The sequence below is a fragment of the Corvus hawaiiensis genome, chromosome 19, assembly GCF_020740725.1.
Source record: "Corvus hawaiiensis isolate bCorHaw1 chromosome 19, bCorHaw1.pri.cur, whole genome shotgun sequence".
In the NCBI taxonomy this organism is placed as follows: Eukaryota; Metazoa; Chordata; class Aves; order Passeriformes; family Corvidae; genus Corvus; species Corvus hawaiiensis.
This window is the reverse complement of record NC_063231.1, coordinates 1,199,674-1,226,470: the sequence shown is the minus strand read 5'-3', so window position 1 is coordinate 1,226,470 and position 26,797 is coordinate 1,199,674. Positions and strand designations below refer to the sequence as shown.

The 26,797-nt window shown below is 55.9% G+C and overlaps 1 protein-coding gene across 1 annotated transcript; it reads left to right on the top strand.

Moving 5' to 3' along the window:
- The first annotated feature begins 249 nt into the window (after positions 1 to 249).
- Positions 250 to 25,989, top strand: NPLOC4 (NPL4 homolog, ubiquitin recognition factor). Its single transcript, XM_048323777.1, has 17 exons — positions 250 to 389; positions 1,359 to 1,439; positions 3,726 to 3,838; positions 4,508 to 4,687; positions 7,112 to 7,160; positions 8,096 to 8,190; positions 8,816 to 8,939; positions 9,479 to 9,658; positions 10,418 to 10,504; positions 11,981 to 12,052; positions 12,935 to 13,061; positions 15,180 to 15,340; positions 21,446 to 21,517; positions 22,546 to 22,641; positions 23,320 to 23,436; positions 24,240 to 24,342; positions 24,689 to 25,989. Exons 1-17 carry the CDS (start codon positions 375 to 377, stop codon positions 24,844 to 24,846), a joined length of 1,830 nt encoding a protein of 609 aa, XP_048179734.1. The 5' UTR covers positions 250 to 374; the 3' UTR covers positions 24,847 to 25,989.
- Positions 25,990 to 26,797: the final 808 nt, after the last annotated feature.

The following is a 26,797-nucleotide window of genomic DNA, read 5'->3' as shown; positions in this document are numbered from 1 at the left end:
CGGGGGGGGGGGGGGGGGACGACGACTGGTTGCGTGCGGAACTAAAGAGCGAGCGCGGCGGCCGGGAGGGACACTTGTATCTGTAGCACCGAGGCAGCTTGGGGGACCACTGAGGCGGTAACACCGAGGCAGCGCGGGGGGACGACTGTTGGTGGCGCCGGGGTAGGAACCTTGGTGCGGCGGAACGCGGGCGCGAGGCGCGGGGCCGGGGGGTGGGCGCGAGGGCGGGCCGGTCCCGGGAGGCGGCGGGCCGGGCCGGGAGGAGCCGGGAAAGGCCGGGAAGGGCCGGGAAGGGCCGGGAGAAGCGGAGCGGGACGGGCCGCACCGGGCCGTGTCTGTGCCGCGCGGCGAGCCCCGGGCCCGCGGGCAGCGCCATGGCCGAGACGATTGTGAGTGCGGCCGGGGGAGGGGCGATGAGGCAGCAGATTCCTGTGGGGCCGGGACGGGGCACCGGGCCGGGGGGCCGGAGCCGGGGCCGGCGGTGTCCGGGCCGGGCAGGCTCCCGAGCGGCGCCGCGGGCGGGTCCCCCGTGGTTTTGGCCCCGGAGGTCGGGGCCGTGACCCCGCGGTGCCGCTGAGCCCCGGGCGGGGGGCTCGGGGCAGGGAGGAGAAGGGGCCGCTCGCTCCGGTGAGCGGCTCCCGGCCCCGTCCCGGCGGGCCTGTGCCCGGGAGGGAAGTTGGGAGAGTGGAAAGGGGCTCCTGCGGGGTGGCGGCGGCACACGGGCAGCTCCCCGTGTCCCCTCCCGTGTCCCCCTTCCCACGCACGCCGCCCCCTGCCCGTGTCCCCGTGTCACACGGGAGCGGCCCCTTTAGAACAACTCGAGTCCCTCCGCTGCCCCTCAACACTCCGGGGACACCGATATTTACATTTCTGCCTTCCCTGCCTGTCCCCGGAGGATTCCCCTGGCCTTTCCCCCCAGAGCTGCCAGTTGTTGCCATCCAGGAGCTCAGGTTTCCCGGGAGCAGCTGGAGCCCCGTGTCTGTCCCTGCTCCCTCACTGCTGGGGCTCAGCCACGACCAGTGCAGTGCCCAGTAACACCAGTTGGGCCGGTGCCTGTGTGAATAACTCCCCCTTGGAAGCTCTGATCCACCCTCCTGAAGGTCTAATTCCATCTCAGAGGTCAGAGCTTTGGCCAAAGGTGTTTTCCTTGGAGCCAACTCCTGCCAAGAGCCAGGAGCGTTGGAACGATTCCCCCCATGCTGGCAGACATCACCCAGTGCCACCCCAGAACTGCTCTCCTGGGTGTTTCCAGGCCCTGTGGAAGATGGAGACAGGAGGGAGGAGTGGGGGAATGTGAGGCTGAGGGCTCAGGGTAGGCTCTGTCCCCCCTCCCCGACTCGGTGTTCCCTCATTCCCAGATTATCCGCGTGCAGTCGCCGGAGGGAGTGAAGAGAATCACGGCCACGAAGAGAGAAACTGTGGCAACGTTCCTCAAAAAGGTACCCCAGGACCCACAGTGCCTTCCCATGGGATGGGGCAGGGCTCTCGTGGCTCTGTCCCGGGGGAGATCCGTGTTTAACCTCCCTGGCAGCAGCAAGGGACAGCATTCCGTGTGGAAAAACACGCTTTGATTGGTGTAGCTTGTGTTGTTCCAAAGGGAAAATAACAAATTTAAAGAAGAAACTCCCTCAGCTTCTCTGTTGGGGCTTCCTGGGGTGGGAACTTCCCTGGGAAGGGCCCTTTCTGGGTTTCTCCCAAAGAAGTGGCAGCAGGGAAGCAGAAGGAGCTATGGGATGGTCAAACCTCCTGCTCCAGGCGGGATCCAGGCCTGGCTCAGCTGTTGGATTTGGGCTTGAATTATTGTTTGGATGTGCTGTGTGTGCCCCTGGTTTTCCAGGATGGGTTTGGAGAGAGCGGGGGAGGGACTGAGTGAGATCTCAGGAGCCCCTGGGATGAGGGGAACACGCCGGGTGGGAGCTCTCAGCTGCCGTGGTGCAGCTGCTCTGTGTTCATTAGGAGTGAGCAGTTCTCCATTTGTTCCCCTCCTGGAGTTCCTCTGGAAGCCTCGGCCTGGGGGTTCTGTGCTCCATGACGTGTGTTCCCGAAGGGCCAGGCAGGTTCCCTGGCCCTGTGAGAGGGGAGGGAATGGCAGCAGGTGCAAAGCTTCCCTTTGTGAGTCACTGGCTTTGGCTGGAGCTGTGGCACAGCATTCCCTGACAGCATTCCCACCTGGCCGGGAAAAATCCTGTTGTTTTTCAGGGCTGGCTCAGGGACACTCCCTGCAGCCTCTGAGCAGCCTCAGCCAAGGGAAGAGGAGCTTCCAGGATCTCTGGAGCCTGTGCAGAACGAGCTGCTGCTTTCCAGGGCTCAGGTTACCCCAGGGAACAATTGGGCTGGAAAACACTTCCTGCCAGGACAGAAGCACCTGGAATTGCCTGTTGATCTGGGGAAGGCTCTGTCCTCTGGCTGAGCTGGAGCAAAGATGTGTTTGGGTTTATTTCCTGCTGCAGGGTTTGCTTGGAAGAGAAAAGTGGCAAATTTTCCCACCTGAAGTCTGTGTTTTATCTAAATCCAGGTCTCTCCTACCTGTGCTGTGGATTTTAACGCTGGAATGCTCACCCAGGGGCTGGGTTTGGTGTTTAGGGGGACAGCTGTAATTAGAGAGGTACCAGATTGCTGCTTCCATCCTAGGAATTAACCTGGATCTGCTCCAGAAGTGTTCAAGGAATAAGGGGCTGGAGAATCTTCCCCGTCTCCTGTGGCACATCCCGGGGAAAAGCAGCAGAAAAAGTCACTCTAGGTGTGCTCAGGGTAGAGTCGAGTCAGGAATTAGCTCAAAGCTGCTGTTAATGTGTTGTGAGATTTGTCTGCCCCCAAAAATGGAATTCTGTGGCCTGAGGAGCAGGAGCTGATCCCTGTGAAAGGGTCCCATTCACGGGGATCGCTCAGTGCTGCAAATCACAGCTGAGCTGACGGGAAAAAACTGCTTTTCATGGCTTTGCTCATGTGACAGCTCTTGGTGGCTCATCAGATTTGTCCTGTGGACAGGATCTTGTCCCTGACTCCAACCAAAGCCATGGGGATTGCTTTTATTAATAAAGGCCTTTCACTTCAGAATTTAGGGCAGAACCTGTCAAATAGACAAACTTTAAGCACCACTTTTAAACTGATGAAGTTCTCGAGTGGCCAAATGTGCAAATTATTTTTGCTGGGAAGAGGTGTTGGAGTGATTCCAAGTAAATCAGACTAGATCTGAGCTGGGAAAACCTGCCTGGGGACTGAGGGGTGAATTCCATGGGACAGAGGAGAAAACAGGGGAAAACCAGACAGAACAGCAGGAAGGGGTTGAGTGAAGCAGCTGGGAGGTGGAGGTGGAGCTGAGGGCAAAAGATCTGCACAGGTGAAGGTGTGGATTGTGGAATTCTGGTCCACACAGGAGGATGGAGTGAGGATCTGCTTGGTGCTCCTGGTGGTGTGTGCTGGTGCAGCGGGAGCAAGAAAACTGGGATAATGGAGAAGTTTCCCCCTCCGGTCACACAGTGCTTGCCTGGCTGTAGCTGAAACTCTGCATTTGTGTTGTGTGAGGCAGAGACAGTTCTGGTTAAGTTGTTTGAGCTCCTGTTTTAATCCATTGCTTGTTTTTCCAGGTGTTTCCATCTCCGGTATCCTGAGCTCAGGAACGGGGGTGAATTGAGCTGGATTGCTGCAGGAGAAGTTCCCCGGAATTGGCTCAGAGCCCCTTTCGTGAGGCACCTCACAGCTTGTTGCTGCTCCCTGTGTTTCAGGTGGCGAAGGAGTTTGGGTTCAGGAATAATGGCTTCTCCGTCTACACCAACCGCAACAGGACCGGCGAGATCACGGCGGCGCAGAACAAGTCCCTCAACCTGCTCAAGATCAAGTGAGTCCTCACCGGGAGGGGGGCTCTGCTCCCAGCTTCCAGAATGGGAAGAATCACATCCCAGGAGTCCCCAGCTTGCAGTGTCCCTCCTGGGACTGGGGAGGGGGGGCCTCGGTGGCTGTGCTGCAATGGGGGGTCACAGTGACACGTGAGAGCTGGTGGCTGTTCCTTGGGTCACTCCTTGGGGCGTGTCTGCTGTGGGGAGGCTTCATCCTGGATTTCCCTCCCTAATTCCTGCTTTCCACCTCTTTGTCCCAGCTTTCCCTGCCTTATCCCCCCACTTCCCCTCCTGGATCCCTGTTTCCACCCTTTCATCCCTGCCTTCCCTCCCACATCCCTTCTTTCCCTCCCTCCCTCACCCGCCTTTCCCTACCTCTTTTCTCCCACATCCTTGTTTTCACTCCTTCATCCCAACTCCCTCCTCCATATTTTTCCCTCAGTTTTGTCTCCTGGTGGAAGGATTTGCATTTATTGCAAATGAAAGCAGGAAGAGGTGGCTCACAGAGCAGCTTCCAGCTGCCACCTGTGTTGGTCTGGGTTAGAATTTGTGCCACATTCCACACTCTTCCATGGTCCAGGAGGTTGGCTGCCTGCTGGGAAGCACCTCCAGCTTCCTGGGTGTTGTCTCCCACACTTCCCACTACCCGTGTGCTGTTTCCCACCCTGCAGGCATGGGGATATGCTGTTCCTGTATCCCTCCAGCCCAGCTGGCTCCTCCTCAGAGACCATGGACACGTCTGTGTCCCAAAATTCCCGGCCTGGGGGTGCCCCCCAGGTGGTGGAAGATGAGATTGACCAGTACCTGATCAAGCAGGATGGGAAGATTTACCGGAACCGAGACCAGCAGCTGTAAGTGGGGGTGGGTTGTGTTCCTGCCCGCGGATCCGGGGCTCACCGGAGCCTGGAATGCCATGGCTCAGCCCAGCAGTCAGGAAATTACTGTGGGAACTGCCCTTGGCTCCATCCTGAGTGCCCTGGGGACATCCACAGGGGAAAGCAGCCCCTGCCATTGTCCTGGGAGGTTCAGTGGGGCCCTGGTGAGCCCAGGGAGGAAGCAGATGCCCAAATCCCAGGGTTTTTGGCAGGAAGGACTCACTCAGGGCAGCCATTGTGCTGATGGAGGAGGCCCTGGCGCTCGTGCTCCTGGGTTTTGTGCTCCTAAAACACATGGAATTCTCTAGATTACAATAAACACTGTGCATTCTTCCTGGGCAGGGTTAGATGGGATATTGGGAAGGAATTCTTCCCTGTGAGGGGGGGGGAGGCCCTGGCACAGGGTGCCCAGAGCAGCTGTGGCTGCCCCTGGATCCCTGGCAGTGCCCAAGGCCAGGCTGGAGGGGGCTTGGAGCAGCCTGGGACAGTGGAAGGTGTCCCTGCCCATGGCAGGGGTGGGATGGGATGAGCTTTAAGGTCCCTCCCAACCCAAACCATTCCAGGATTTGTTGTCCCAAGCAGGAGCACGCTGTGCCTTCAGATCCAGCCACTCCTCCTAAAGGAAAACACAGAAGTGAAGGGAAGGAGTGAAAGTATCCAATGGCAGAGGTTTGGAAGTGGGACTTGGGTTTCTGCCTGCTCACTTTCTGGCTTCCCTTCATCACGTCTGACCTCTCCATGAAACCAGGGAGTCCCTTTTGCTCACAAAAATGCACCAAAGTCCAACTTCCCAAAGCTCTTCCATGCAAGAGGCTTAGGGAAACAAAGCAGCTCCTCTTTGTGTAAAAATAACACAACAATGAGTGAAATCCACCCAAAATCTACCCTGGTGCTGCTAAAACATCCTCTGCTGGGAGGGGCTTTTATTGCTCAGTGTTAATGGCCCAGCTGGGCCCTGGCCTGATGTCTGCATTGGTTGTAGCCTTGGGGCTGGAACCCTCTGGAATAAGACTCCCAAAAAGGTTGGAGGGAAAATTTTAAAGGTAGGAATTCCTGCTAAAACAGAATGATTTGCCCTTCCCCGTGGGGTTGTCCTCCATGTGGTTTATCTTCAGTGCTGCAGCAATGAGGAAGTTTGTGGAAAATCCTCCCTGACCTTCCCAGCTGACCGTAAATGATGGGATGTCACATCACTGGAGCAATAAAGGCAAACCCACCACTCTGTGGCACAGACATTGCCTTGAACTTGCCCACATTTTTCAGAGGGATCAATGAAGCTGTTCTAGCAGGAAGCCGAGGCCCAGGGGAGGGTGTTGAGGATAAAAGGAGCTGTCTGGGCTGGTTCCTGGCTTTGGGATTGTGGATCAATCTCCAGTGAAGGATGCTGAGTGCTTTAGCAGCATTTAACTCTCCTTTCTGTACATTATCTGCCACAAAACGTCCTTAAAAGCACTCCTGCAACTGGATCCCATCCATTGTTTCCACAGCCCAACCTCCCTGCGCCTCTCCTGGGCCCTTCCTTTGGAAACCAGCACTGACCTGGTGCTGGGGGATGTTTTATTGTTGGTTTAGGGGTTTTTTTAAAGCAATCACCACAAGAGGAGATGCTTTCCCCTCTGTAATTCTACCCAGCAGGACTTTATCTGCTCGATAAACACACACTTCTCTGGCTGTTCCTGCCAGTGCCTGATAAAGGATGAACATTTTGGGTGGCTTTTTGTTAAAATCACCCCGCCACGTGGGCTGAAAATTCTTTGAATTTGAAGGGATTGAATTCTTCGATCTTGGAGGGCTGTAAAACCTGATCTGACTTGGATTCCAGTGGCTTTTGGGACAGCTGAGCCCTTTCCCGGGGACACTGGGAGGGTTTGATCCTGGCTGGGACTCTCAGATTGAACCTCAAGCTGTTGCCATTTCTTTATGTGAAATTATCTTGGGGTGACCAAAGTAATTGAAGTCCAATTCAACAGGAGCTGAAGTGATAGGACAAGGGGGAATGGGTTCAAACTGAAAGAGGGGGAGTTCAGGTTGGATTTATGGAAGAAATCCTTCCCTGTGAGGGTGGGCAGGCCCTGGCACAGGGTGCCCAGAGAAGCTGTGGCTGCCCCTGGATCCCTGGCAGTGCCCAAGGCCAGGCTGGACACTGGGGCTTGGAGCAGCCTGAGACAGTGGGATGGGATGGGCTTTAAGGACCCTTCCAACCCAAACCATTCCATGATTCCATGATCCCCCTCTAATATTTCCGGGGGGGGGTGGAGGATTGCTCAGAGCTCGTGTAGCTCTTCCACACCAAACTTACTTCAAAAAACTTTTTCAGGCTGATTTCTCCATGATTAGATAAGGTCTCCTGCAGTTTCCAGGTGAAATGAGATTTAACCCCAGTTCTCTCTCTCTGCCCAGGTGTCGCCACGGCCCCTTGGGCAAATGCGTGCACTGTGTCCCACTGGAGGTAAGAGCCCCAGGAAGGTGCTACAGACACACCCCAGTTCCTCCCAGTAGGAACACTTTTCCCAGGAATGCTGCCTGCCAAGAGGTGGCAGCTCCAGGCTGGAATCCTGCCGTGCACTGCCAGAGCTGCTGGTTCTGGGATCACTAAAGCTCGAGGCCTTGGGGCCCCCAGGTTGATCCTGGTTAAGGCTGGTTTTCTGCAGTAATGAGTTGAACAGAAAGTGCTTCAAAAGTGCTCCATTTTCCCTGTGTCTTCACTTTTTCCTGGATTTTCTCATTTTGTTCCCTCTCTCCTGGATCCCAGCACTTCCAGTTTAACCACCTGGCACAGGGTACCCAGAGAAGCTGTGGCTGCCCCGTGCCTGGCAGTGCCCAAGGCCAGCTTGGACGGGGCTTGGAGCAGCCTGGGACAGTGGAAGGTGTCCCTGCCCATGGCAGGGGATGGGATGGGATGAGCTTTAAGGCCTCTCCCAACTATTCCATGATTATCCAGGTTGAAGCAGCTTTAGTGACGCCTCCAAACGTGCTGGGCTGTGTAATTTACGGCACGAAGCAGCAGCCCCCCCTCCAGAGGGAATCCTGGCTGCTCCAGGATGGCTGTTCCCCGCTGCTGGAAGTGCTCTGGGAGTCCTTGGCCGTGCTGGAACAGCTGGGCCCGTTGTTTGTTGTCAGATACTGAAAGGAAAAAGCTTTTTGCCGTTGAGATTCTGATTTGTGGGGCCAATCTGTTCCCAGAGCGGGAGGCCACCGTAAAACTCCCCGTTGTAAAGCTGCACTGTTTGCATCCCAGTAGTAGCTGCCTTGAAAATGAGCCTGAATTTCCTTGATTGCTTCCACATTGGCGGGGTTGAGTGTGGAACATGCATTTGCCGAGGGATCAGGGTGTTATCAGACAGGTGTGTGACCTGGCTCTGCTCTGTGTGGTGTTTTTGGCAGCCCTTCGATGAGGATTATTTGAACCATCTGGAGCCTCCTGTGAAGCACATGTCATTCCATGCCTACATCAGGAAGCTGACCGGAGGGGCAGACAAGTAAGGAAATCTCTGGGTTTAAGGGAATCTGGTTGGAGCTTTGGTTTTTTTTAACACAAATGAAAGTACAGACAGATCTCAGGGTTGGACACGAGGATTGAGTGGCAAATGGAGGAGAAAAGTTAAGTCTTTTTGGTTTATGTCCCCATTTTGTTTCTGTTTTTCCTTTTCCAATGGCAATATAATTCCTTCCAGGAAATATTCCTGATGGGGGGGAAAGCCAGATGGAAGGAAAGAGGTTCCCTAACTACACCAAGCTCCAAGCCTGGTTCTCAGACTTGGTGGACATAAGTTACACAGAGGTGTAATCTTCTCCCTGCTATTCCTAAATACCATTGAGACTTTTAAAATCTCTTTGGGAGGTGCAACTCAGGTCCATGAGACTTCCATTTGAAGGGAATTTCCCTTTCCAGGAAGTCTTGTGCACATGAAAGGATGATTTGCCTTGGTGCTACAATCTCTTACTTCCTGCATGCTCCATAAATTATTGCTCCAAAAACATCTACTGTGGTAACAGCAGCCTTCTCTTCCCCTCTTCCTTCTCTTCTCCCCCTTCTCATCCTTCTTCCTCTTCTTCTCCCACCTTCCTCTTTCTCTTCCCCCTTCCTCTTCCCCCCTCTCCCAGGGGGAAGTTTGTAGCCCTGGAGAACATCAGCTGTAAGATCAAGTCGGGGTGTGAGGGACACCCTCCCTGGCCCGAGGGGATCTGCACCAAGTGCCAGCCCAGCGCCATCACCCTCAACCGACAGGTGAGAGGAGCTCGGCGACCTGCCAGGGGACCTGGCTTTTAGTTTGGGAAAGGTGAAAAAAGCCAGCCAGGAGCACAAAGCCTCTGGGTGTCAGGGAAATCCTGTCCAGGTCTTCAGGCCTTGCAAAATGGGCTCCAAAATGTCCTGGGTCAGAATTTCCTCCCAGCGTGAGGACTGCGCTGGCAGCCCTGGTGGTGAATCCTGGTGATTAGTCCTACTGGTTTTCCTCACGGAATCTAAAAGGCCACTCAGGTTCTGCTTGTTTCCTCCTAAATTTCAGTGTCCTTTTACCTGCAGAGGCTCTTGGGGCAAAGGTCCCAGTAAAGCCCCCGAGGTGCTGGGGGTGCTGAGCACATCCCACGCTCCAGCCTGAGCAGGGAGCAGTGCCGAGGGGTGGGAGCTGAGCAGGGGAAGAGGGAGGGAGCCCCCAGCCTCCCCCATCCCTGCTGTGTAGGATCCAGCTCCGGAGGGTGGTGTGTGTCCTGGGAAGGGACCGGAGCCAGCAGAGGACGGCCTGACGCTTGAACTTTGTCAAACAGAAATACAGGCATGTTGACAACATCATGTTTGAGAACCACACAATTGCAGATCGCTTCCTAGACTTCTGGAGGAAGACAGGGAACCAACATCTGGGATATCTGTACGGCCGGTACACGGAGCACAAAGACATCCCGCTGGGAATCCGGGCGGAGGTGGCGGCCATCTATGAACCCCCCCAGGTGAGACCCCGGGCCCTCAGGGGCCGCTCAGTATTGGGGAGCACACAAACACCTTTTTAGGTTGGAAAACCTCACAGGGTATTTCCAGCTGCAGCTCCACAAGGAAAACTGTCCTGAGTGAAAGAGGATATGATTTATGTCCTGAACGTCACCATCCGTTGCTGCCCAGAAAGAATTTTAGACCTCAGTTCTGCTTTTTTGTTGTGTTTTACCCTCGGATGGTTTGAATCCGGGGTGACTCTTAACGGCGGATTTCGCTTTTAATCTTTCCTCGATTCCTGGCTTTCCAGCAGATTCTGTGCTAGGAAAAAGCAGTTGCAGCCCTTGCTTCAGTTCCTTACCAGCTCTCTGGGAAAAATTAAGCAGCTTAATTAGATAGAGTGAAGTCTAAATGATTTGAAGACAAAATGATGGAGCGGCTGAGGATGGGTTTGGCTGGAGCAGCCAGAATCCCCACTAGGTGGGGCACGGCACCACTCCTCAGCCGAGTGCTCCTCATGTATTTCCTTCCTCCTCATGGTTTCTGCACGGCTGCCAAGTGAAATCCAACGGATTGTCAGTGGAAAAGGAACAAATGGATCCTTGGGAGTGCGGTGTGAGAGCAGAGTGGCACAGGGAGGTCTCTGGGGTGACACCAGTCCATGGTGATGGCTGAGGGGAAGCCCAGACCTCTGCTCCCATCCCCTGCCTCACTGCCCACAGTGGCTGTACTGGCTTTTCCCCAGTTCTGTGTCACTAACCTGTGTCTCTTTGCTGCAGATCGGCACCCAGAACAGCCTGGAGATCCTGGAGGATCCCAAAGCCGAGGTTGTGGATGAGATTGCGGCAAAGCTCGGCCTCAGAAAGGTCAGGATGTGTCAGATCTTGTGTGTCTGTGTGGCAGGGAAGCGGTCAGCAATTCTCTCCAGCTCCATGGGGTTATCCAAGTCCCTTTAGATTACCTAAATCCTGCTAAAGTGTCAGCAGCTGTTACATTTTTAGGTCTAAAACCCAAATCCAGAGGGTTTTCCTGAGCACAGGCCCCTCACAGGGCTGTGTGACTGCAGTAGCAGGAGCAAAACAGCACAAACTCCATCTTCCCTTTCTTCCCCCTCCAACAGGAGCCATTCCTGGGAGCATCTCCGTGGCAAGTGCTAATTGTGCCCAGATGGAGCTGGAGTTGCCTCTGTGCTCTGTTTCCAGGAGCAGGGAATCCCCTTGGGTTGTGGTCCCCTCCTTGGTGCTGCAGGGAGTCAGTGGTGTGTGGGCTTAGGGGTGCGGGTCCCCCTCAGTTCCAGCCTTCCAGTGATCCCATCAGGATCCCCTGGTTTCCTGACAGCCCTCCAACTTGCACTGATGTTTTCCGGTTTGGGAGCAGTGGTGGTATGGTGGGAATGCCAGGAATGGGATGTACACAAACAAGATTTGACTTGCTGGAGAAAACCTGCCTGGGAGAAGGCTCAGTGCAGACTGTAAACATCTGGGGAGGGCTTTGTTCTCCCAGATAAGATCCCACCGCTCGCCAGAGGCTGGAGCAGAACTTCTCCGTGTGTTATTTATTTCCATGTTCTCCCATCAGATATTTTTAATCCATGGGGCTTAACACGTCACCGAGTGCTGGGTGCAGGGTTTGATCTGCCTGGGCTCCGGGGCAGCTGGGATCAGTTCTGCCTTGGAAAGGTTAATGCTGTAGGAGCTGGGATTGGCCCCTGGGCGGAGGGGGATCATCCCAAGGTGCGTGTCCATGTCACAGCTCTGTGGAAGGATTGATGCCAGGGGTTTGGACACATGTCACACAGGACTCGCTCCGAGGTGTGTCGGTACCACAGAAAGCAGGAATGTGCTCTCTGGGGTCGCTGCAGCCTCCAGTTTGGAATGGATCACACTCCAGTGTGAGCTTTCCCTTAACCAGTGCGTGTGAGGTTCAAACTGGGATTGTGTGAGAGGTTCAGGCTGGGGCCACATGAGCTGCTCTGTCACCCACGGGCGCTGGGTCCCGCTCCAAATGCTCCGTAGGAAATGCTGGGGGTGGGAGCGGGTGGTGGCACAGAGGCCTCTTGCAGCCTCCAGATCTTTCCATGAAAAAATATTCCATAGTGAAACCTAATGCTGCAGGTGCCCTGGCTGGCCAGCTGGCATGCTGCTGCTCCTGGAAATGGGATTCCAAGGAGCCCAGCACAGCTGGGAGAGCCATTCCCTGCAGGCAGTGTGCACAGGGCCGAGAGGAGCCAAGAACATCGTGTCCTGTGAGCAGAAAATGTCTGAGCTCTTCTGGTTTCCTCTTTCCTTCTTTTTTTTTGTCCTTTTTTTCCTTAAAGCAATGTTCTCCATCCCCCTGTGTAGGTCGGCTGGATATTTACTGACCTGGTCTCGGAAGACACGCGGAAAGGGACCGTTCGATACAGCAGGAACAAGGTGAGATCCAGGTGGGACCCAGTGAATTCCCAATGAATTCCAGCTCCTGTGCCAGGCAGAGAGCTGAACCAGGGCTGCAGGTGACACTGGAATTCCTGGGAGATGGGGTTTTCCAGGCACTTCTGAAGGAAAACAAGCTGGAACCCTTGGAAATGTTAGGGATTGAAGTGTTTGGGGAGCAGGCAGAGCTGCTGGAGCCCCTCACGCCCCTGCTTTGAGGAAATGGTGCTCATAGAATTGTGGGATAGTTTGAGTGGAAAGAGACCTTAAAGCCCGTCTAGTGCCACCACAGGCAGGGACAGCTTCCACTGTCCCAGGCTGCTCCAAGCCCTGTCCAGCCTGGCCTTGGGCACTGCCAGGCATGAGGCAGCTACAGCTGCTCTGAGAACCTGTGCCAGGGCCTCACCCTGCTCACAGGGAAGAATTTCTCCCCAATATGCCATCTATCCCTGCCCTTTTTAGGGTTAAGAAAACTTCAGGGAGCGGAGGGGGATGTGAGGGGACAAACCCAGTGAGCCAGAGTGACTCAGAGGATGTTCCCATGGGCTGGGCTTTGTGACACATACGTGGCTCAAACTTCGACCTCCTCAGCTTCCTGTCCTTGTAAACCCAGTGATACCCATATTTGGAAAGTGAAACTTGATTTTTCAAACAGAAAAAAGGTGTGTAGAGGTGGGTGGGACTCTCTGTGGGACAGTCCTGAGCCAGCCCAGGGCTGGGGAGCTGACAGGTCACATTCTTGTCCTGGGCTCCGCAGCAGCTTTCCACGAAAGCGTGTTTTCCTGGGGTGTTGGTCGTTTTCCTTGGCTGCAGCCCAGGGAAACAGGTCTGGGCTACGTCACCTTGTCCTTTCGCTGACTGGAGTCCGTGCTCTCCCCTCAGGACACGTATTTCCTGAGTGCAGAGGAGTGCATCACAGCTGGCAACTTCCAGAACCAGCAGCCCAACATCTGTCGCCTCTCTCCAGATGGGCACTTTGGATCCAAGTTTGTCACAGTTGTGGCTACAGGTACTAACTGGCCTCAGCCCTCTGGGCTTCACCTGAATTACCTCTTGTTAGTAGAAGAATACGCCAAAAATCACAGGTCCTGCTTGCCATCTGTCCTATTTAACAAGGGTTTTACTCTGTCACGCTAAAATACTTTCTCATTCTTTGTCTTATCCTCTCTACAATTATTCACTCATTATTTATTTGCCTGTTTTTCACTCTACAGCTGTTTAAAGGGACTTATTTGAGGCTCAGCCCCACCTCTCAGACCCAGAAATCACTCTCTGCCTGCAGCCAGGGCAACAACTGTTGCTCACTTTTTGTTTCAAATCCTTAAGCTCCAAATTCTGTTACCTGGAAGCAGCAGTGCAGAAGCACAACACTCCAGATCCTCAGAGTTATTGATTAGTTCCTCCTTCAGGAGGTTCAGGAGGGATCTTTACCTCCCTCATGTTGCTGTCAGGGAAACCTGTCAGGGAAAAAAGGAAAAATGTTTGGAAACATTTTTTTGGCTGAGTAAAACAGAAGCTCCTGCAAAGTGCTTATGGTTAAACCCTCTGGTCTGAGCCGTTTTCAGGCAGTCTCCAGAGGCACCGTGGATGGGCTGGGCTGGGAGGGGGGACACTGGCATGTGCTGGGAGGGCTGGAGTGCTCCCAGATCACTCTGTTCTTCTCCATGGGATGACACATGTCTTCATTTAAACCTTCCCTGGAGCAGAATCGCTGGTTCTGGCTCTGTTTAACACAATGAAAAAACCCTCATGACTTCCAAATAACATCCAGAGTGAAAAGTGAAAGTGGGATGGGACATTGCCTGCCCTGAGCCTGGCTTTGTAAGGGTTCCCAGGGCCTTTTTTCAGTGAAAAAGCTCTTTTTTCAGTTAACAGGCCCGTGCCTGTACATTCCAGACTGCTAAACACATCCATCTCTCATTAAATATAGATCTGTATCTCTCTTTTTCTATATATATATTTATTTAATTTTTTTTTAAACAAGGTGTTTTACTGAGCAAACACACTGTGTTCAGGCCTTCCCCCGTCCTGGTCTATGTTTAATTTCTCAGAGTGTTTGTTCTGGAGCAGTGAGTGATTGAGGTTACAGATCAAAGGGTAGAAAAGGAATATTTCCTCTTTGCTGTTCCAGCTAATTTCATTCTCCTCTGTTCAATCAGCCCAGCAGGTTCTATTTAAACACTTGAGTCCCTCTTTTTGTGCTGCAGAAATGTATTTGGATAGTTTGCCTCAACTTTGCCTTTAAATCCTCCACATGGATTAATTCCTATCCCCTCCTGAATTCCTAGCTTTGGAAGTAGTAACGTTTTCCTACCATCTGCCTCCCTCCTCTCTTTCCAGTTGTATTCCAGTGACACATGACCTGATGTTGCTTACATTATCCAAATGGAAGCGCCAAGCATGTGATCCTTCCATGAGCCAGGCTCTTAATTCCCACTTTCCATGTCAGATTTCCACCAAACCATCCAGTACAGGCTGAGAAAACACTGTTCAAGCCTGACATGACCAGGTGATCTGCAGCTCAGGGATCCTTGGGAGTGAAACAGGCCCACAGGAGCTGCAGGCCTGGCTTTTGTTTGGAAAAGGAGGAGATACCTGCAGGGTAGTGGGAGGGTGATGCTGTCAGAGCCCCCAAAAGGGCAGCTGCTCCTCCTCCTTAGAGCTCCTGGCAGAGCATTCCTGATGTTCCCTGGGCTCTGTGCTCTTGGGATAGTTGTGGAAATGTGTGTGACTACAAAAATGTGGAGTTTAGAGGGAATTCTTGCCTAAAATTCTTCCCATGCAGCAGCACCAGCAGCTTCACCTCGGCATTCATCACTGTTAGCCTTGTGTTTAATCATGGAGTCTTGGAATTGTTAAGGTTGGAAAAGAGCTCCAAAATCATCGAGTCCAACCTTAGTGCTGCTCTTCCAGTCGTTTCTCTTGGAGTTACACCAGGGAAATCACCCCTGTGCAGGATTTTCAGGAAGAATTTCTCCATGGGAAGGGTCGTGACATGGAGTACCCACCCCTGGAGGTGTCCAAGGATGACACCGTGGGGATAGGCCACAGCTTGGACTTGTTGATCTTGGAGCTGTTTGCCAGCCTCAGTGATCCTGGGATCTTTAACCATCCTCTCCTCTTGCAGGTGGTCCTGACAACCAGGTGCACTTTGAGGGGTACCAGGTGTCGAACCAGTGCATGGCCCTGGTGCGGGACGAGTGCCTGCTGCCCTGCCGGGACGCGCCCGAGCTGGGCTACGCCAAGGAGTCCAGCAGCGAGCAGTACGTGCCTGATGTCTTCTACAAGGTGAGGCCTGAGGGCCTGGGCAGCTCCGGGATGTGCCCCTGGATCCAAGCTCTGATCCTGAGGAGCAGCAGGGAAAATGTGCATCCAGAGTGGGTCCAAAATACTCAATTTCATGGAGTCGTGGAGTGGTTTGGGTTGGAAGGACCTTAAAGCTCATCCCATTCCACCCCCTGCCATGGGCAGGGACACCTTCCCCTACCCAGGTTGATCCAAGCCCTGCCCAGCCTGACCTTGGACACTTCCAGTGATGGGGCAGCCACTTCTCTGAGTAAACTGTGCCAGGGCCTCACCCTGCTCACAGGGAGGAATTCCTTCCCAATATCCCATCTAACCCTGCCCTCTGGCAGTGGGAAGCCATTCCCTCTTGTCCTGTCCCTCCATCCCTTGTCTAAAGTCTCTCTCCAGATTTCTTGGAGCCCCTTTAGGCACTGGAAGGGACTCTCAGGTGTCCCTGGAGCCTTCTCCAAGTAAATATCTCTGGGTGAATATCCCCTCCTCTGGACTCGCTCCAGCACCTCCATGTCCTTCCACTGCTGAGGAGCCCAGAGCTGGAGGCAGCTCTGCAGGAGGGGTCTTGGAAGGACATGAGGTGTCACTGCTGTCCCTGCCTGCTGCACTTTGGGGTTGTTGGTGATGGATGGAATGTTATTCCCTTGCCAGTTGTTCCTGGAGCCCTTCAGCCCCTCCCATGCCTGCATGGCTGAGTTGGGAGCTCAGGATCAGACTCTCTGCGGATGCTCATAGCTCTGCCGCTCCAGCCCAGGGCTCCTGGTGCCCCATGAGCAGGGATGGAGGAGTTAATTAATGCCACTGCTCACTGGCTAATTAGCCATCCATCACCCCATTAGTTATCTCCTTCCTGTCCTGTCTGCTCCTGCTGCCTGTGGTAAAGCTGTCCCTTAAGGAGCGCAGGATAAGGAAAGCTGCCTTCGCTTGGGAAGAGTGTAATGAGTGGATTGTGCTCCAGCAACGGGAATGGAGCTGGTCAGGGTGTTCCTGCATGCCCTGAACCTGGGACTGGGACATGCTGGTTTCCACCCCTTAGTGCGAGACTGCTGGCTTGGCTTGACCCCACCTGGAAACAAGGAACAGCTCTGGGCTGAATCCAGTGCTGGGGAGGGAGAGCAGATGGAATCCTGCTCTCTCTGGGCAGGCAGCTTCCTCCTAGGAGCTGATAAGCCAGGGCCGATTACGATCCAGCAGAGCCGGGTGTGCAAAGGTTGGCCCCGAACGTGAGCAGGATGAGATCATCTCCTGGCATGCCCTGATGCTGCTCCGGAGCAGCCCGGGCTGTGCCACACTCGGGCAGCCTCGCAGGAGGTCCTGCAGGTCTGTGGCCCACATGTGGCCCACCCGGGGTGCTGGGAGCAGCAGGAAGCTGGTGGGTGTTCCAAGAAGGGCTTCACTCCCATCCCTAATCTGAAGCAGGGAGATAAACAAAATGGGAACGGATGGCTCCAGCCTTCCGTGGAAATTTCCATCAACCACTGATTCACTGGATCGGGCTGCAGCTGATTTCATGTTTTAGAGCTTCTCTCCCTAATTGCCCTTTTCAGGGAGTGCTCGAGGATGGCCCTGCCGGGTGGGATTCTCTCTCAGCCTTCAACGGGTTTGGCTCTAGGATCCCTCAATTATTTTTGAATGTTCTTAAATCTATGGAAAGCTTAGTCACTCCTGGCTTGGGAAACCTTTGGGGTCCCATTAGATGTGCAAGGCTTGAGGTCAGAGACACTACCTCATCCTGGGATGGTAACAACAGCCGTGTCCGAGCCCCGATGAACTCCAGGAAGAGCAGGAATCCAGCAGGATTCCGACATGGAATCTTTGGGGTCCAGCACCTTGCTCTCTCTTTGTCCCCAGTCTGTGATGTGGGGGTTCCCCTCTGTGCCAACCCCCCAGCCGGTTTTTGGGGAGAAAGCTGCACTTTGGAGTAGTTGCTGTTTTCTCTGGGACTGCGCAGAGAAAAGTCCATGTGCATTCCCATGCGATATCCAAGTATTCATCTGAAAAGCCCTTTAGGATGAAAGGAGCTCTACAAATTAATTCTAATTGAATGAGGACCAGGAGGCCAATGTTTGGGGAGTGTGGATGTATTTATAGAACAGCCAGATGTGAGGCAGGACCCGTGGAACTCGGATCTGTCCGAGGGCAGCGCGGTGGATTCACCTCCGGCTTGCGAATGGGAAAAGGGGCTGCTTTTCTTCCATGGAAATGGGAAAACTGATGGCACTGGCATTGTCCTGCGGTTTTCCTGAGCCTGCAGCTGTGTGATTTCTGTATTCCTTTACCATTCCCTTTATGTTGGCCCCTCGCCTGCTGCTCCGAGGAGCCACCCCCGTGGAGTAGGCTTTGGACTCGTGGCTGTTGCTCTCCTGGCCCGGGAAGGGAGAGCTGTGCTCCAGTGGGGAACTTGAGGGGTTTGGGGACTGTGAGAACAAGTTCCTTTGCTCTGAGGGGCCTCCCCAGGTAAGATTAGCCAGGAGGAAGAACAGATCCCTCCTGGGGTGTTTGGGAAGCATCAGGGCTCAGCACTGGTTCCAGCTGGAACGGGGCACAACCGGCATGTGCTGCTTGGCCAGCTCAGCACATGGAGCTCGGGAAGGAGTCCATGACGTGGAGACACGGCCCAGGTCGGGGTAAAGACCCTGTGAGTGAAGATGATGATGTTGCAATGGCCGCTTCACCCAGTTTCTGAGCTGGATGAGGGTGAGCCCAGCTGAATAGTCCACACGAGCATTTTCCATCCTGCCTTCTGTCCTTGAGCAGCCTCCTCTGTCCATCTGGTTTTAGAAAACAGCTGGATTGATTTGGATTTCACTGAGAATGTACCTTGGGTTGATATTCAACACTGGGCGGGGTGCAGCTGAGGGATCCCTCCCTGGGGCTGCTGCACCCTGTCCCTGCTGTCACCTCCTCCCAGTCCACTGGCCCAGGACCTCTTCGGTGCTGAACTGCTCCACCATTCACTTCATTGGCTGAGGGAAGAGATTTCTGACGTTTTACAGATGCTTTAAAACTCTTGGATAATTGGATTTGGGGGCTGGCTGGCTTTGTCTCTTATCACAGGTATTTGTGACAGCTCAGCGCAAACACGATGTCATCATCATCCTCGAAGTGAATTGTATTTTACAGCTGCCTTATCCCCCCAGAGGTTCTTTGGGGTGGTTTAATGTCCCTCCAGAGTTTCTTTGGGATGGTGTAAGACAAAAGCCCTTTACAAGCGTTGTGCAAGAGCCCTTTGCCCTCAAGTCCCACACGAGCTCTGAGCTCTCACTGCAGCTGAGCCGTGTCTGAGCCCTGGCCTGGCACCAGTGACACGTGTCCCATCCCTCCCTGGGACAGCCCTGAGCCAGGGCCCTGCTTTCATTAGAGCCCAGCGGGACCTCTGAGCCAGGCTGTCCTACCATGGCACTGGAAATCCTCTTCCCAGGGGGAGCCAGGCTGCAGGGAGTGTTCACTGATGGGGAAGGACTTCCCTGGCTGCCCTCCCACTAGCTCATGAGCCGCCTTAGCCTTAAATGTCCTCCTCTGGGGAGGAGGATGCTGGATTAGCTCAGCAGGAGTCTCCTGGGAAGGGTTTCAACTCTCCCTGACCTGTCACTTGCTCTTGGAGAAGTCGCTTCGTTTCTGTGCCTCAGCCGCACTCCCCGTGCGAGGGGCAGGACTGCCCGGGAAAGCGCCTGGAAGTCAGCAGAGGGAAGAGCAAAGATGGGATTTATTCACACATGGCAAGGACAGATGGCTGCCGAGCTCCGCCGTGCCTTCAGCAGAGGGAGCGGGTCGGGAATATCGGCGTGGGATGCGGGATGCTCACAGCATGGGATGGTGACAGCGTGGGATGGTGACAGCGTGGGATGATCACGGCTGTCCTGGGACACAGATCCGGAGCCTCCCTCCTGGCTGGCAGCTCCCCGGGCTCCTCACTTGGCTGCTCCCCTCACCCTCCATGGATAATCCTGAAGCCACCCAGGAGTCTTTCCATCCTGCCAAGGTGTCTGTGTTCCCGTCCTTTTCCCTGTTCACCCTCATCCCAGTGCAGCTCCTGCCTCCAAACAGTGGCTGAAAGGCTCTAATCCCAGCCTTGATGCAATCTCCACTGGGATGATGCATTGTCCAGACCCTCCAGGCCTTGCTGCTGGATTTTTGTCCTGGAGCCAAACGCTTGTGGCTCCATTAACCCCTTCCTGACCTCCCTTTGGAGCAGGCGCTACTGGGCTTTGGGGGTCTCAGGCTGCAGCAATAGCAGGGCGCTGGGAGGGTCCTGGTGATGCCAAGCTCAGGATAAGGATCTTTATCCCAACAATCTCAATTTGATGTTCATTAAGGCCTTTAAAAAGTAATTAAATGATCCATGGTGGTGGGAGAGGAATGCTGGGGTTTGGGGGGGCTGTCCTTGCAGGATCAGGGCATGTCCTCGGCTCGGGGGAGCGAGGTTCCAGTCTGTGGAGGCCTCAACAGCATGCCATGAAAAAGCAGGCATTTAACATGGAAATCCCCAGAGGGGGAGATTAAAGCCAACAGGTGCTGGAAAAATGTTTCTGCATATTAGAACTTAATTAGATTGGAAAATGAATTCCAGATGGGCTAATTATGCATGAGTTGTTGCAGGTCCCTTCATGCAGGGGCAGGATTGTGTTTGGGAAGCTGATTGGATCTGATTCCTGCCTCTTGTGGTATCACTGAGATCTAGAAGCAGGTTGGCTCTGGGGTCCTGTGATCTCCCGAAAAAGGCTCCATGGCTCCTCCTGCTCCTGTCGAGCCGGAGAGATCTGAGGCCACAACCTGTCATGTGCGAGGAGCAAAGATCCTAATCAGGATTGCCTTTCAAAGGAGCTTCAAAGACTGGAAGGGAGATTTTTTTTACAGAGGGAACAGTTCCTGGGGACAGGGGGGGCTTGTGGAGGGGGTCAGGAAAGGGGGCTGTGCCTGGAGGGGAGCAGCATGCCGGAGCCTGCTGGGGCGAGGTCTGACTGGCAGAGGGATGGTGCTGGCTGCTGCTCCGCATAGCTGTGCTGTGTAAACACCAGGGAGAGCGGGGGAGTGGTGCTGGAGTGGTGTTCTCCGGGAGAAAACATGGCTGGGAGAAAGGGGAGGGAGTCCTGGAGTCAGCCGTGGGCAGCGTGTCCCTGCATGGTGCTCCCCGGCTCAGCCCATGGAACGCTGCTCCCATCCCACGCGGGAAGAGTGGGACTCGCAGCCTTTGGGGGTGGCAGCTCCGGGTCCAGCTCCCGCCACCGAGAGCCCATGGAACGTCCAGTACAACGTCCCTGACCGGGAATTGCGGGCGTGTGATTTATGTGGGGCTCCATGAATGATTTATACCACGTTAAGTGATGATTTAGGGAGAAAACACAGCCCCCTCGTACGGAATCCTTAATGAAAAGTGTCAGTTCTCCGGGATTTATTTCCGAATCGGTGTTTGAACCCAGCGTGTTTGACATCAATCACGTCTAATTGTCAGGTTATGATTAATGAACATATGCCGGCCGTTTGTCTCCCTAATTAAACTTTATGTTCCCTTCGTCTGGCAAAGCAAAACAAGTTTACGCCGTGGGATGTGCTGGTTCCAAGGGTCTGGGTGTGAGAAAGTGCCCGGATTCCCAATTCCAAGATGAAGAGTTGGCTGAGGGTCTCCTGGATTTGCAGAAAGGCGGGTTTGCCTCGGCTGAGGAGGCAGAGGTGGCCTGTCCCTCTCTTTAGGATGGAGCTGCTTCCTAAATGCCATTTAAAATCATGGAATCATAGGATATGTGGAGTTGGAAGGGACCCACAAGGATCATGGAGTAGAATCCCACCTTTACAGTCCCTGGATAATTCCAAGCCTCTCTCTAGTGGGAGACAATCCCAGGGTGGTTCATGACCCCACACTCTCTTGGCTCACAAGGAAACAGAGATCCTGATCTCAGAGATGCTGGAATTACAGAGATCTCCAGCCCCAGGGAGCAGCAGGGAATTGGGCAGCCCTGAACCACCCATCCAGGTTCTTTTCCGTACCCTCCGTGATCTGCCAGAGCTCAGGACTCTGCATGAGCATCTCCAGGGCAGGATCCCTTGGGCTTCACACCACTTCCATGCTGAGGAATAATCCAACTCTTTTTCTTTCAGGACATAGACAAGTTTGGGAACGAGATCACCCAGCTGGCTCGCCCGCTTCCGGTCGAGTACCTCATCATAGACGTGAGTATTCCCTGCACATGTGGTCAGAGTGGAGCAAACTCCTAACCCATCTCTGAAATTCCCAGTGGAGGTGATTCCTGAGACAGATTATCCTCCTCTGCCTGCTGCTGCCAAGCATTCCTAGCAGGGAGGTGGCTGCCCTGCTCCCTGGGGTCGGTGTGCTGCCAGGGAACACATTTGTTTTCCAGGAGAGCACTGCCTGGTGCCTTATCACAGCTCTGAGCTGGCCCAGAGCCATGTGGCCAGGAAGCAGCAGCCCCACAGACCCATGTCCCGGGCACTGCCTAATGAGGAAACTCCAGAGCAGCAATTAGGGATCCATCTCCTTCAAGTGACTCAGCAGGTTGTCCAGAAATGCCTTTTCTTGGAGGAGGGAATTTGCGCTCTGGCACGGCTTGGCCGTAGCAGAGCTGCTGCCAGGCACGGCACGGCTCAGCCCCAGGGCTGGGAAGCAAAGTTACGGCGTGGAAGGCAGGAAAGCAAGTAATTGGGATGCCAGATGATATTGCTGGAGTTGGAGGTGGTGCCAACAGCCATTAGATCCACCTGGAGCAGCCTCTCTGGTCCAGCTGCCCCTGGCACAGGCAGTGCCAGAGCACGGCAATTCCTGCAGGAGTGAAGGCACGTGTTCCTGGGATACCTGGGATGTCGCTGGGATGAAAACAGAGGGGTGGAATGTGCATTAGGAGGTCCCTCCCAGGACCTCCCTCCAGCAGCAGCTGCCTGGCAGAGGGCAGAGCTCTGCCAGGATCGCCGTATCCCAGTGACCTGTGCAGAGAGGGATGCTCTCCATGGCGTCTGTCAGGACCAAACCCATCGTGTCCCTCCAGCTTCCTTAGAAAGGGAGCGAAGGGTGTGGTGATGGAATATCACTTGAAATTAAATTAAAACCCATCAGATCCCTGCAGAGTCCCTCACTGTTTGGCTGAGCTGGCATCAGAGCTGTGGCTGTTCTTGGCTATCTGGACTTGCTTCCCATATCCCACTGGTCTCTGATCATCCTTCCTTGGATTTTTTTTTTTTTTTAGATTACTACAACTTTCCCCAAGGATCCAGTCTACACTTTTTCTATTTCTCAAAATCCATTCCCCATCGAGAACCGCGATGTGCTGGGAGAAACTCAGGTGAGGGGCGATTCCTGATGGAGCCGGGTTCCACAGGGATGGGCTCTGCCTCCCTCGTGCTCACTGACATCTGCAGAGGGACAGCTGTGCCCTCAAGTCACCCCTTCCCAGTTCAGCTTGCTAAGGTCCTTCCTGCACAGAGCACTGTCTGCATGCCAATGCCGACTGCCGGCCGGTGCCGAGCTCCCGCCGGATCCGTGATGGGATCAGGGCTCCCTGTGCCTGCCAGGCAGCTCCAGCCCCATGCTGACAGCACAAACCTGCTGAGACTGGGGTCTGTTCCTGCTCCCAGAGTGCTGCCTTCTCTTCCTGGATGGAATCTTTAAGCACAGAAAGCTGTTCCTGCAAGAAGCCAGGGCAGAGGACAGGGAGGAAGGGGCTGCTCTGTCCTCTACTCCCTCTTTTCTGTACGAACGAGGCTGGAGTTGCCTGGCTCCCCCTCAGCACCTCTTGGATCTGAAATCGGCTCTGTGGGTGCTGGGGTTGGTCAAGGGGAGCTGCTGTGGGTCCAGAGGTGTTTTTTCCTGGAAGTTGTTAGCTGGGATTCAGTCAGGCAGGCAGGGGTCTGTTTTTGGAAATGTCCCTGCACATTGCAGACAATAGCCAGAGGGGCAGGAATATCTGTTGGTGGATCCAAATAGGAATTGACTTCCCTTCATTACTGTCCCCTCTCTCCAGGACTTCCACAGTTTGGCCACGTACCTGTCCCAAAATACTTCCTCCATTTTCCTAGACATCATTTCCGATTTTCATCTGCTCCTCTTCCTGGTCACAAACGAGGTCATGCCTCTGCGGGTACGTAACGGGGCAGGGAGGGTCCTGTCCCACACCATCCCCCCCATCCCAGGGCCCTCAGCCCCTTAGGGGTCCTTCAAGTGGGTGGAGGTGACCATTTCTGCCATCCCATGTCCCTGGGCAGGGCCTTGTGCTGGCTCTTCCTGGCCAAGCTTTTGGGAGAAGGTTTAAAGACTTTTAAAACCTTTTTCAAGCTCTAAGCACAAAGCCCCTGAGCTGCTGGGAGCACTGAGGGGGGTGGTTGTCCACATGATCCCAGAGCCAACTTGGCTGCAGCTCCCAGAGCTGGAAATGTTTTAAAAATTATCTCAGAATCAGGAATTTGGTGGGAACAGTAAGGAGATCAGAGCCCCCAGAACTCAAGGCCAGCAAGGTCCTGGCTCTGCAGCTCTGCTGCTGCCCTTGGCCGGGCACCGGGGCCTGGCGGCTGCCCCGGCACCACCGGAGCTTCCCAGGGAGCCCCAGCTGGGCCGTGTTTGCCAGAGGCTGCGCATGTGTGAGGCAGCCGGGATGACCGTGGGCAGCTGGAGATCGGGATGCGGGCAGGGATGGGGGCTGGAGTGCTCCAGCATGGAGGGTTTGCACCTCTGAGAGTTGGGATTGGCCCACAGTGGTAGGGAATACCTCCTGGAAGCAGAGGAAGGGAAGCTTTCGGGTGTTGGGGTCTGTCTGAATGCTGGGGGAGCAGAGGGATAAACTGGGGCACCCCAAGGATGTCGGGCATGGGGGAACAGCTCAGACTCAGAGTCCTGCCTTGCACTGGAGGGGGTCCCCAGTGCTCATTTCCCACCTGTGACTTCCAGGACAGCATCAGCTTGTTGCTGGAAGCCGTGAGGACCAAAAATGAGGAGCTTGCACAGACCTGGAAAAAATCGGAGCAGTGGGCGACCATCGAGCAGCTCTGCAGTAAGAGGGGGGTCCCTGGGGCAGGGCGTCCCTCAGGGAAGGGGTCCCTTGTCCCTTGGCAGAGCTGTCTGGGGGTTGTGTGGAGCTGCTCTCAAGCTGTCACAGAGGCTTCTGGAGGCTCGTGGGGAGGCAGCTATTCCTTGGTCATGGGATCCTGGAATGGTTTGGGTTAGAAGGGATCTTGAAGCTCATCCCACCCCCTGCCATCTTCCCACTGGACCAGGTTGCTCCAAGCCCCATCCAGCCTGGCCTGGAGCACTTCCACGGATGGGGCAGGGCTGATGGGGGGGCTGCAGGGTGGGATGTGCAGCGGGATCCCAGCACTGCCCCGGGCTCTCTCCCGCAGGCACGGTGGGGGTCCCGCTCCCGGGACTGCAGGAATACGGCGCCATGGGGGGCTCGTCGCACGCCGTGGCCGCGGCCATGTGGCCCTGCCAGCACTGCACCTTCATGAACCAGCCGGGCACGGACCACTGCGAGATGTGCAGCCTGCCCCGTTCCTAGCCCCGCTCCTGCCCGGAGCGGCCGGCGCGGCGCCTGTCCCTGCCCTCTCCTCCCTTCAGCTTCCAGCCCGGGCTGCGGAGCTGGGCACGGGGGGCTCCAGCCCCCCACTTACTCCTCGCTCCCTTTTGGGGGCTCCCAGCCCAGACAACCAACGCTTTCCTCAGCCCGTGCCTGGGCTGGCCCCCCACCACCCTCAGCTGCTGCCAGCCTGCCCTGGGGGAGTTGGGGGGCTTAGGGGGCTGCCTGTGCCCGCTTTCTACCCAAGGGGAGAGGGAGGCTTTGGCATCTCCCTGCCCACAGCTTTGCTCTCATTCCCTGCCTGCCTGAGTGCCTGGATCCCGACAGCTCCGGCACTGACCGGCCCGGCGACACGAGCAGGTGGCTGTGACATTCCCGGAGCAGGACAGGCACCCCTGGACACCGAGCATGGGGTGGGCACGTGCCAGTTCGTGGCTTGGTACTGCTTGGTGAGCTTTGGCACCCCGTGGGGGCTGCGGGAGGGGTGTCCCCTCCGGGTGCTGTGTCCCCCCGCTGCACACGGTTAGGCTCCCAGGGAAGGGGTGCGGGTCAGCCACGTAACTCGGGCACCCACCTCACCTCCATCGTGCCCTGGGAGCCAGTTGGTGCCTTCCCACGTCCCTCCGGAGCGTGTCCTGGCCGGAGCTGAGGCTCAGGGGTCTTGCCCCCCAGCCTCCCTTCAGCCCCCCGCTGGGGCTGCCCTGGGCACCGCTGGGCAGGGCAGAGGCAGGAGGATGCTGGAGGGGCTCAGCCCTCCTCTCACAGGGCCTCTGACCCCCAGGCCCATCCTGGAGCTCCCCAGCCCTGGCTCTGCGGGCTCTGGTTCAATCTCGGGGGCACCGGTTCCAGCGCTGCCCTGTGTCCCCTCATGGGAGGGGTCCAGAGGCCCTGTCCTGCTCCAGGACAGCACTGCCCAGACCCTAGTGGGGCAGGGACGCCCAGCCCCCTGCCCCTCGCTGGGGCTTTCCAAAGGCTTCATCCCAAGGCCCGGCTCCGGGCTGCGGTTGCTTTTCCCCTGGGTGTGCTGGGGTTTGGGGGTGCAGCGCTGGGAGCGCCCGGGCCGGGCTGGGCTGACCCAGGCGTGGGGGCTGCAAGTAATGTGGAATAAAAGCACCTCAAACCAGAGCCTCCTGCACTCTGTCACCTGGCCCGGCGTGCTCCGCGATCCCAAGGGGAATGGGCGAATGTTGCACCCCAGTGCGTGCCTCTTGTGGTCCCTCACCTGGGCCTGGATGGGGCTGGGATGCTCTGTGTTCCCAGTGGAATCTGGCCCACCCTGTGTCCCAACACTGTCACCTGGGATGGGGCTGGGATGCTCTGCATTCCCGACGGGAATGGGGAGACACCGTGCCCCAGCGTGGTGCCACTTGTGCTCCAGTCTGTGCCGGGATGGGGCCGGGATGCTCCATGTTCCCAACTGGAACAGGGGCACGGAGCACCGTGCCTCCTGTGCTTTGTCACCTGCGGCCAGGCAGTGCTCCGTGTTCCCAGCGGGAACTGGGGGACGCTGCTCCCCAGGGCCGTGCCGCCTGCACTCCATCACCGCGACGGGCCGGGGTGCTCCGCATTCCGGCCGGGCCCCTGTGTCCGGGCTGCTGTCCGCGGTCTGTTTGCAATCAGCCCCGGAGCCGCGTGCGGCCGGGCCCGGTGCCAGCCCCAGCCTGGAAAAGGGGGAGCGGGAGCCGCAGGAGCCAGAGCCGGGGGAGCGCAGCCCGGCGAGCGGCCGCGGGAGAGGGAGCGGGGAGGCGGCTCGGTGCTGGGGGACGCGACAGCCCCGGGGACGCGGGGACACGGCCCCGCCATGGCCCGGCTGCTCCCGCTCCTGCTCCTCGCCGCTCTGGGCTGCGCAGCCAAGCCGGGCCGGCGGCCGGCGGCGGGGGGCGATGGAGCAGACGGTAATTCCCGCTCTCGGGACCCCCTTCCCACCGGGATG

Coding starts and splice junctions, on each gene's coding strand:
- NPLOC4 (XM_048323777.1), top strand. Junction 10,505..11,980: donor CAAAGCTCGGCCTCAGAAAG/GTCAGGATGTGT, acceptor CCCCCTGTGTAG/GTCGGCTGGATATTTACTGA. Junction 24,343..24,688: donor GACCATCGAGCAGCTCTGCA/GTAAGAGGGGGG, acceptor TCTCTCCCGCAG/GCACGGTGGGGGTCCCGCTC.